The 10103-nt window shown below is 54.6% G+C and overlaps 1 protein-coding gene across 1 annotated transcript in view; it reads left to right on the forward strand.

Moving 5' to 3' along the window:
* Thsd4 (thrombospondin, type I, domain containing 4) overlaps positions 1-9565 on the forward strand; it is a 167472-nt gene extending 157907 nt beyond the window's left edge. The window contains exons 11-16 of the mRNA XM_013011913.1: positions 50-254; positions 614-787; positions 2831-3004; positions 3871-4050; positions 5430-5574; positions 8245-9565. Of these exons, the coding sequence (XP_012867367.1) occupies positions 50-254; positions 614-787; positions 2831-3004; positions 3871-4050; positions 5430-5574; positions 8245-8471 (1105 nt within the window). The 3' untranslated portion in view covers positions 8472-9565. The remainder of the gene's footprint in view (positions 1-49; positions 255-613; positions 788-2830; positions 3005-3870; positions 4051-5429; positions 5575-8244) is intronic.
* The last annotated feature ends 538 nt before the right edge of the window (positions 9566-10103 follow it).

Here is a 10103-nt window from a genome sequence, read left to right on the forward strand (position 1 = left end):
CCCCCCCGCTGACCCGGGCTCTGCCCCTCTCACCCTGGTGCCTGGCCAGCTGGGACATCGGCGAGTGGTCGGAGTGCAGCAAGACCTGCGGCCTGGGCCTGCAGCACCGCCAGGTGCTGTGCCGCCAGGTGTATGCCAACCGCAGCCTCACGGTGCAGCCCTACCGCTGCCAGCACCTGGAGAAGCCGGAGACCACCAGCACCTGCCAGCTCAAGATCTGCAGCGAGTGGCAGATCCGGACCGACTGGAGCTCGGTGGGCCCCTCCAGCCCCAGCCAAGGGGGACAGTCCTCAGGGCACCCCGGGGTGGGGGGCAACACAGGGTGCCCACACACCGCAGAGTGCATTCGCTTGCTCATGTGCACCACCCACCATTTCCACAAGGGGGCACTGTGGGCTCCCAGGCCTTCGGACCACACCTGCAGAGCCAGCTCCTCCCCATTTTGCTCTTTCCGTTTCTAGATGGGTAAACTGAGGCACGGGGAAGGTTCCATGCAAGAGGCCTGAGAGAAATGGGCTAGGGTGTTTCCTAAGACTCAGATCCCCCCTCCCCCTGCCCCCAGAGTCTGTCACCTGCTGGGGACAGGGCACTGACCCACGTTTGTGTGCTCTAGTGCTCCGTGCCCTGCGGGGTGGGGCAGAGGACGCGCGTGGTGAGGTGTGTGAGCAACCTCGGGGACGTGGTGGATGATGAGGAGTGCAACATGAAGGTGCGGCCGGGCGACATCGAGAACTGCGACGCGGGCCCCTGCGCCAGGAGCTGGTTCCTCACCGAGTGGAGCGAGAGGGTGAGTGTCCCCATGTCCCCACGCTCCCTGTGTCTCCACAGACAGACCAGGACCTCCCAGGCCACCGCCTTCCAACCCTCAGTGATGGCCAAGTGTCACCTCAGGTGAGGTTCAGAGTTCAGGCCTAGCCATCACTCAGGGCCAAACACAAAGTCAGTGGTAGCCTTGGAGCTTTCCTCCACTCGACCTGCCTTGCCTTGTGTTTTCCTGGCAGTACTGGGGAACTGGCACTAGCTAGGCAGGTGCTCGGCCACTTGTGCCTCACCCTTAGCCCTTTTGGCTTTGGTTAATTTTTTCCACAAAATAAAAATAGGATCTGGTGCAGCCTGGACCGTGATCCTCCTGTTTGCATTTCCCGCATAGCCGGGATGGCAGGTGTGGCAGCAGGCATGCACTGGTAGCACAGTATAGAGATAAGAACAGAATATAAGGATGCTACAGGGTGGAGACAAGGCCCACAGGAGCCCTGGCAGGGTGTCGTGCTGCAGGGCATCGGTGTCAGCACACAGGTGCATGTGGGTGATGTCTCTGACCTCCAACAGCACAAGCTGGTACAAGGGTGTGTGGGCCTGTAGGGAGGGAAAATTTGCCCTCCACCCTCTGGGGCTCCGGGGCTCCAGCCTGTGTACTGAACAGGAGAAAGGCACACAAACTTCATTTGATGGTAGTATTTTGTTTTTGTTGTTTTGTCGGTCGTGGGGCCTGAACTCTGGGCCTGGGCGCTGTCCCTCAGCTCTTCGGCTCAAGGCTAGCGCTCTACCACTTGAGCCACAGTGCCACTTCTGGCTTTTTCTGCTTATGTGGTGCTGAGGAAATCAAACCCAGGGCCTCATGCATGCAAGGCAAGCGCTCTACCACTTCCCAGCCCCTGATGATAGTATTTTTTTAATGTGGGATGGAGGACTTTCACAGGAAAGAAGTCGCTGGTCTCCAGGGCTTAACAAAGGAAAATAAAGTGCGGAGATCTGGCTAGACAAAGCGGAGGGCAATGAGAATGACAGAGAACTTCCCGGGTTCGCCACTGGGGGGCAGTGGTCTTTGATTAATGCTCATCCCCACCACTAGGTGGCGCCCTAGCTGCATCATCTCTGTGGCTTTTGATCTTGTCCATGCACTGGGTGCTGGAGCGGCCTTCAAGCAAGAACCTCTCTGAGCACTTCCTGCTGGGGGAGGGGAGGGGGGGAGGCCTACCCTGCCTCTGCAGCCATCACTACTCTGACTTTTTCCACTGGGAGACAATCTTTAAAAACTAGACAGTAGCATGCGAAGATGGAGGTGTTGGTAAAGCGACAGGGTGATCAGGGTCTCCTTCCTTTTCTCATCCCTTCTTTACAGTTCTGTTGGCTTTGTCTATGGTACAAAGGGTAACGTTAAAGCAGGGGTCACCGCGGGAAAGAGGCAGAGATGAATGTGAGACATGTCCCTGGCACGCGGAGAATCACAGACGATCCCTTAGTCCCTGTCCTAGACAAACCTACCTTCTACAGAGAACAGAGAGGGAGGTAAAAGTCAGGATGGTCACAGAGGAAGAAAGCACAATTCTAAGAGCCGTGACGATTCTGAGATACAAAGAGTGCCTTGCCCAGGGCGGTCTAGACAGCTTCACTAGAAGAGATGGTGTCGGAGCCGAGCCTCCATGGACTCTGGCATCTCCTGGTGAAGGGGAACAGCATTCCAGGCAGAGGACCAGCCTGCACGAGGCCTCTGAGCATGGCACATCCAGGCAAGAGCCAATGAGAGGAGGGGGACAGGCTCACGCCTGTCATCAAGCTACTCTGGAGGCTGAGATCTAAGGGTCAAGGTTCTAAGCCAGCCTGGGCAGGAAAGCCTGTGAGATTCATCTCCAATGAACCACCACCAAAAAGCTGGAAGTGGAGCTATGGGTCATGTGGTCAAGCACCAGCCCCAGTACCAGCACACACACACACACACACACACGAAAGTTACATAATATTCAGGGAGGTTGGGGGACAGTGTGGTGTTTGTACTTGACGTCATCTGGGGGGGACAGGCTCCTCTCATACGCCCCTCCTGTCTCAACAGTGCTCAGCCGAGTGCGGGGCTGGAGTTCGCACTCGCTCCGTCCTGTGCATGACCAGCCACGTGAGCAGCCTGCCTCTGGAGGGCTGTGGAAACAACCGGCCAGCAGAGGCTACGCCATGTGACCACGGGCCCTGCACGGGCAAGGTGGAGTGGTTCTCGGGGAGCTGGAGTCAGGTAAGTAGGAGGCCCAGCCGAGAGGCGCTGGGCAGCCTCAGCCTGCGTGGAGGGGAGACGCAGACTGGATCCCATCAACGCTAGCAAGGGGAGGGGAGGCGGGGAGCAGGCTGTGTGTGCCACTTTCTGGGTGACTTGATTTCCTTCTGTGGCTTCATGCAGACAGAACTGATAACGAAGGCTCTTTGATAATGACTTTAACTTTTTTTTTTAATCCAGAAGTATTAGGGGCTGGGAAGGTGGCTCAGTGGTAGAGTGCTTGCCTGGCATGCATAGAGCCCTGGGTTCGATTCCTCAGTTCCATATATACAGGCAAAAGCCAGAAGTGGTGCTGTGGCTCAAGTGGTAGAGTGCTAGCCTTGAGCACAGAGAGGTTCAGGGACAGTGCCCAGGCCCTGAGTTCAAACTCCAGGCCTGGCAAACAAAAGCATGAGAGCTGAGTATGGCGGCTCAGCCTGTAATCCCAGCTTCTTGGGAAGCCGACGTCAGGGCTGCTTGGCCCCTGTGGGCCAGCAGGGGGTGCTGTCCTGTGTCCAGAGCGTCTGCGTGTGTGAGTCCCTGCACAGGTGTGCGGGCTCAGAGGTTGATCTGCTCACACCCCCAGAGCCTCCTAAGAGCCAGAGGATCGGCCATGGCTTTAACCCTTCTGGAGATGTCTGACTAAGGGATAGAAGGGACATGGCCAGAATCCAGTGTCCCCTGGAGGGAATATGGGCGCTGACTCCACTTGGTGGACAGAGCTGTCAGGAAACCCGGAATCCGCTGCAGCTTCTTCCCTGCAGACCTGGCCATGTCCCCCAGGGCTGTCCCCCGCTGTGTGGTCACCGCAGCCCTGTCCCCATCTATCCCCGCCCTACTCTCCTCAGTGCTCCGTGGAGTGCGGCAGCGGGGTTCAGCAGAGGGAGGTGATCTGCGTGCGGAAGGACGAGAATGCCTTCGTGGTGCTGGATCCCCAAGAGTGCTCCTCCCTGGAGCGGCCCCCCAGACAGCAGCCCTGCCGCCGCCAGCCCTGCGGGGCCACCTGGTTCAGCACCGAGTGGAGCGCGGTGAGTCCCAGCATGCTTTGCACAGGGCCTCTGCTGCAACCACTCACCAGGCCCCACCCACCGGGGCCTTGCCTGGACTATGGAGAAGCCCACACGTACCAGGCCCATGCCTAGACCACAGGGCAGTCTATACACACCAGGGTGGTCGGGCCTAGGCTGGTCCACAGAACAGTCTACCTCCCCGATGGCAGTCTACTGCAGGGAGTCACTGTCAATCTTGATTTCTACATGGTAGAAGTCCTCAGGAAGGCGGGGAAGGTGGCTTAGTGGTAGAGCACTGGCCTACCATGCATGAAGCCCTGGGTTCGATTCCTCAGTACCACATACACAGAAAAAGCCAGAAGTGGCGCTGTGACTCAAGTGGTAGAGTGTTAGCCTTGGGCAAAAGAAGCTCAGGGACAGTGCCCAGGCCCTGAGTTCAAGCCCCTAGACTGGCAAAAAAAAAAAGTTCTCAGGAAGCAACTCTGCTAAGATGAGTGCTATCTCAGTCGTGATGATGATCTTCCCCAGGGACGTGGCTCAGGTGATAGAAGTGAGCCATCTGTACCTGGCTTGACCCTGATTTTTAAGGGGAAAAAGAAATGATTGAAAAATTTATGAGATTCACAAGACAAGTAAAAATAGGGCCAATGATGTGTATTTAAAAATAAGGACCAGGTGCTGGTAGCTCACCTGTCATCCTAGCTACTCAGGAGGCTGAGATCTGAGGATCAAGGTTGAAATCCAGCCCAGGCAGGGAAGTCCATGAGACTCTTACCTCCAATGAACTACAAAAAGCCAGAAATGGCTGGGCACTGGTGGCTCATACCTGTAATCCTAGCTACTCAGGAGGCTGAGATCTGAGGATCACAGTTTAGCCTGGGCAGGAAAATCCCTGAGACTCTCATCTCCAATTAACCACCAGAAAACCGGAAGCAGCACTGTGGCTCAAGTGATAGAGTGCTTGCCTTGAGTTGAAGAGCTCAGGGACAACACTCAGGCCCAGAGTTCAAGCTGCTACAATCGACCCCCCCCCCAAAAAAGAAAAAAAAAAAAGACTGGAAATGGAGCTGTAGCTCAAATGGTAGAGTGCTAGCCTAGAGCACAAACGTTCAGGAGCAACGCCCAGGCTCATAGTTCAATCCCCAGAACCAGCAAAAAAACAAAAAGATAATCGGATACTAGCGCTTGTTCATTTTAGGTAGGAATGGAAGGATCCTTGCTTGGAGACAGAGGACAGCATGGGGGGGATGGAGATGGGACACGGGTGGCCTGGTGGATGGCAGTGTGGCTGTTTCTCCCAAGTTCAGCATCCTTAGAGATGTTCGAGATCCCCCCAGCCCACCCCGTGGGCCCCCACCCTGTGGACATGATCTAACTTCTTCCCTCGATGCCTCCAGTGCTCCAAGACCTGCCAGGGTGGCTTCCGGGTCCGGGAAGTGCGCTGTCTGTCAGATGACATGACCCTCAGTGACCTCTGCGACCCCCACCTGAAGCCAGAAGAGCGAGAGTCCTGTAACCCTCAGGACTGCCTCCCGGAAGTGGGTGAGTGGAGCCCAGTGCCCAAGGGCCACGGCTTGTTCAGCTCTGTGGAAAGTCCTCCAGGGTGGACACGCCAGGGGTGCATGACCCCACGTTTGTCCCGGGGTTCAGGAGGTCACAACAGCAGCAGATTCCCGGCTCTATAGTTTATAACACGTCGTTGCATGGAAGGAAAAGGAAGGGAGAGGGAGAAAACTAGGAAAGATTGGGGCTGGGAAGGTGGCTCAGTGGTAGAGCGCTTGCTTGCATGCATGAGGCCCTGGGTTTGATTCCTCAGCACCACATAAGCAGAAAAAGCCAGAAGTGGCGCTGTGGCTCAAGTGGTAGAGCGCTAGCCTTGAGCTGAAGAGCTGAGGGACAGCGCCCAGGCCCAGAGTTCAGGCCCCATGACCAACAAAAGAAAAAAAAAGGAAAGATCCCAAAGAAACTGCTTTAGACACATGTCTTGGGGAAATGCATTGTAATCGGTAAGAACACAGTGTCCGCCAGGCTGAGGAATAAACACTGAAGGACTTGCATGCACGCGGGCACACCAAAATGTTCATTGGCATAAGCATAACCCATACAGCTGAAACTTAATTTAAATTTGGGTGCACGATCGTTGCTCACATTGTTGGTGCAAGGTGGCATAAGGCAACTTGGAAGAGTCGTGTGCACAGAGTTGCCTGCTTGTCTCTGGCGTGGTGCGGTCATGGCTCATTACAGACAGCAGGACTTTCCATTTCCTTGGGAGTGATGATCGAACGCGGGGCGTGACGGCCATAGCCCATTCAGGCTTGCTGGAGGCCTGTTACTCAGCCCCACACGTGTCAAAGGTTGATGACTAATAGGATATGATAGGAGAGGTGTTTTTTCTTTTTTATTTTCTACCACTCTCGGTTATTGACATTTGTCTGTGGTGGCTTTTCAAAGCGGGGCTGGGGGGCGGGGAGGGGAGTGTTAGCCACCAGTTATATAAAATCCACTCGAACTACACAATTAACAAAATAGGATATAGAGACAAAACTTCGGTTGTCTTTGATCTGGCTCAAAATGGTACTGTCACTGCTAAAGCAATTGTGGCACATAACTATAATATCAGCTACTTAAGCAAAAAGTAGGAGGATCACTGTCCAAGGCTGGCTAGGCAAAAGCAGGAGATCCTGTCTGAAGCAAACAGAAACAAACAATAAAACGAAAAAGCCAAAGGACTGGAGTTTTGGTTCAAGTGGCAGAGTACTTATTAAGCTGAAGCCTGAGTTCAGTCCCCACTACCTCCAAGAAATAAATAGGACAAAAACTTTTAAGAGAAACTATAGGAGAATTTTTTTCCAAGTAAGGATTTCTTAAAATGAAAAACAAAAATACAGACGACAAAGGAAAATGCTACCCGATCCATTACACTAAAATATGTAATTTCTGCTTATCAAACACCACCATAAACAAAGGGATAAGAAAATCCACAGAGTGGGCGAGGGATCCTTCCAGCCCAGTGAACAACAAAGATTTGGCTCTGTTCTGTATACAGGGTTTCATGAATCATTTCTGTAAAAATGTATCTAAATTAGGAAATAGGAGATAGAAAGAGCATTTCTCAGCAGGGACTTAAATGCTACTCTGTGTGTGATGTAATTCCCAAGCTCCTGGGCTGATCGTGTGGTCACTAGCTCAGCCAAAAACACCACATGGTGGGGGGAAAAATACAACATGTGACCTTCTGCAAAGGGCATAAACAGTCACCCCTGGTTCAGAGAGAGAATCTGGGGAGCAATTCAGCAAGACTGAGAAACAAAACTATGTAAAAGTCTTCACTTACAATAGGAAAGAAGATTGGAAAGCCAGACACTGGTGGCTCACGCCTGTCATCCTAGCTACTTAGAAGGCTGAGATCTGAGAATCACAGTTCAAAGCCAGCCGGGCCAGGAAAAGTCTGTAAGACTCTTATCTCCAATAAATCACGGGAAAATCAGAGGTGTGGCTCAAAGTGGTAGATTGCTAGCCTTGGGACAGCACCCAGGCCCTGAGTTCAAGCCCCATGGGGGGAGGGGGGTTGATCCAGGTATGCTGCTCATATCTATAATCCTCAGGATGCTGAGGATCGAAGTTCAAAACCAGCCCAAGCAGACAAATTCATGACATCCTTATTCTCAAAATAACTACCAAAAAGCCCAACGTGGAGCTGTGGCTCAAGTAGTAGACCGCCAGCTGTGAATGAAAAAGCTAAAGGAGCGTGGGAGGCCCTGAGTTCAAACCCCTGTGGTTGGCAGAACAAGAAAGTGAAGAATGCAGGAATATTTAAGAATGACAAGCCTCACTGGGGGCTCTGTTACCTATAGGAGGTGCCCCCTCCCCATCTAAAGGGCTCTGGGCCAGGATTTCTTTTTTGAAGCGGGGGGGAGGTTCTTTGGCTGGACCTTTTGTGGGCTTGAACTCTGGGCCTGGGCGCTGTTCCTCAGCTCTTCAGCTCAAGGCTAGCGCTCTACCGTTTGAGCTACAGCGCCATTTCCGGTTTTCTGGTGGTTCATTAGAGATCAGAGTCTCACAGACATTTCCTGCCCGGGCTGGCTCTGAACCTTGATCCTCAGATCTCAGCCTCCTTGAGTAGCTAGGATGACAGGTGTGAGCCACCAGCATCTGGATGGCTCAGGATCTTTTCTGACACCCATGTTCTCCCCCCCCCCCACTCCCCTGCAGATGCAAGCTGCCAGGACAAGTACTTCAACTGCAACGTGGTGGTACAGGCACGGCTGTGCATCTACCAGTACTACCAGGGCGCCTGCTGCGCTTCCTGTACCCGTGTGGCACGCCGGGCCGGCTCCCCGGGGCGCAGGAAACGCAGCCCGGAGGGCAGGGCCGCACCACTACCCTCAGAGAGCCACGGGCCTGGCACCGACAAAGCCACCACCACCCCTGCCTTCTGAAGCTCCCCGCGTGGTCCAGGTGCTGTGTGCACAGTACTCTTAATGGCTCCCTAGAGCCTGGGCCTAGGTGCCCAGCCATCGCCAACACAGCCCCCTCCCCATCCTGCTACGCAAGCACTGCCTGGTCCCCAGGCCCACCGGCCTGATCAAAAGCACCCACTGGGTTACGACGAGGGCAGCGCCCCCTGCCCTGGGCCCCTTTTTGCGGTGCTGGGGCCTGAGCCGGCCACGTGTGCACCATGCCCCGCCACAGGGGGCAGCAGTCACAGAGAGCCAGGCTTTGTGGCACCGGGGGCCACGGACACCACCCCAGCTCAAGATGGGAAGACTGAGCATTACCCCACTCCACGGACAGGGCCACGGAGACGCTGCTCAGGGGCAGAGCCAAGGGCCCACCAACATGGTCCATGCACAACCTCGCCCACCAACCGGCCACGACAGAATGAAGGCGGCTGCTTTGCTGACCCAGAGGTGGATGGAGAAGATGGCCGGCCCTGAACCAAGTCCAACACCAGCACTGGTGTTTTAGGTGTCTTTAGATGTCCCTTTTCCCTTCTGTGACAGAGTCCCGGGGCCTTTCTGATGGCTCTGCAGATCTTACCAAAGTCCGTCCTCAAGCCAATGGTCCCAGGAGACAGGAGAGCCACAGGGGTCCCTCCTGTCCAGGGACAGGATCCCCACTTCCCTGCTATTCCCCCCCACGCCTTACCCTCTTCTTCTAACACAGCTGTGGTTCCCCAAGTTCATTCCTGTTGGTGTTCACCAATCCTGGCTGTTTTCCTAGATTCTCATTCCAGCTCCTGGCTGCCAGTCTTCTAGCACAGCTTACCCTGCAGGGCCTGCGAGCAGCGGAGGGGAGCCCAGAAAACCGCTGTACCCCCACATACAGCACCCGTGTCTTCCTGTCTCTCCCAGGGTCTGGGCCTCCTCCTCCTCCTCCGGCTTCACCACCTGCCCTTCATGGGTTGAAAGGTGGAATTTAAATTTATATCTTGATACTGTTTTATATTCCTGAAGCCGGCACTGCCTCAATCTCTATTCTGAATTTCACAACCAGGTAAGGGAAAGCGATGGTGTTTTGTTTTTTCCTCCTAAAGATCAACAAAGCACATGAGTGGCTCACGCCTGTAATCCCAGCTACTCAGGAGGCTGGGATGTGAGGATCGTGTTTTGAAGCTGGGTTGAGCTGTGGTTCTCTGTTGCAGAGATCACAAGCAACATGGTCAGGGCTCTGCCGGTCCAGCCACACTGCACCTGCGCAGCAGACTCAACATGGCTGCCTGCCTGGGGCCTATACTAGCATGGAGGCCAGGCCTAGACCTGATCTCTCTAGTGCACCTGCACCGGCACAAACTAGTTCCATCCTAGGCCTCCTGAGCCTCCTCATTCCTGGTTCCATGAAGACCCCGGGGGGACCAGGCCAAAGTGATCATGAGATGGTGGAAACATCCAGACACTGGGGCCCTTGGCCTCAGCCCTACTGGAACCTTCCAGATGCAGAGCCCTGGCCTCAGTGAACATAAATGCCCCCACAGCCCCGTCCATCGAGTCTGACAGAGGATTTGTTTTGTTCTCACTTACTGTTTTGTTCTTTGCAAACATGAGGTGTTTGTGGGGAGGGGGTTGGGGGTT

The sequence above is a fragment of the Dipodomys ordii genome, unplaced genomic scaffold, assembly GCF_000151885.1.
Source record: "Dipodomys ordii isolate 6190 unplaced genomic scaffold, Dord_2.0 Scaffold15, whole genome shotgun sequence".
Taxonomy (NCBI): domain Eukaryota; kingdom Metazoa; phylum Chordata; class Mammalia; order Rodentia; family Heteromyidae; genus Dipodomys; species Dipodomys ordii.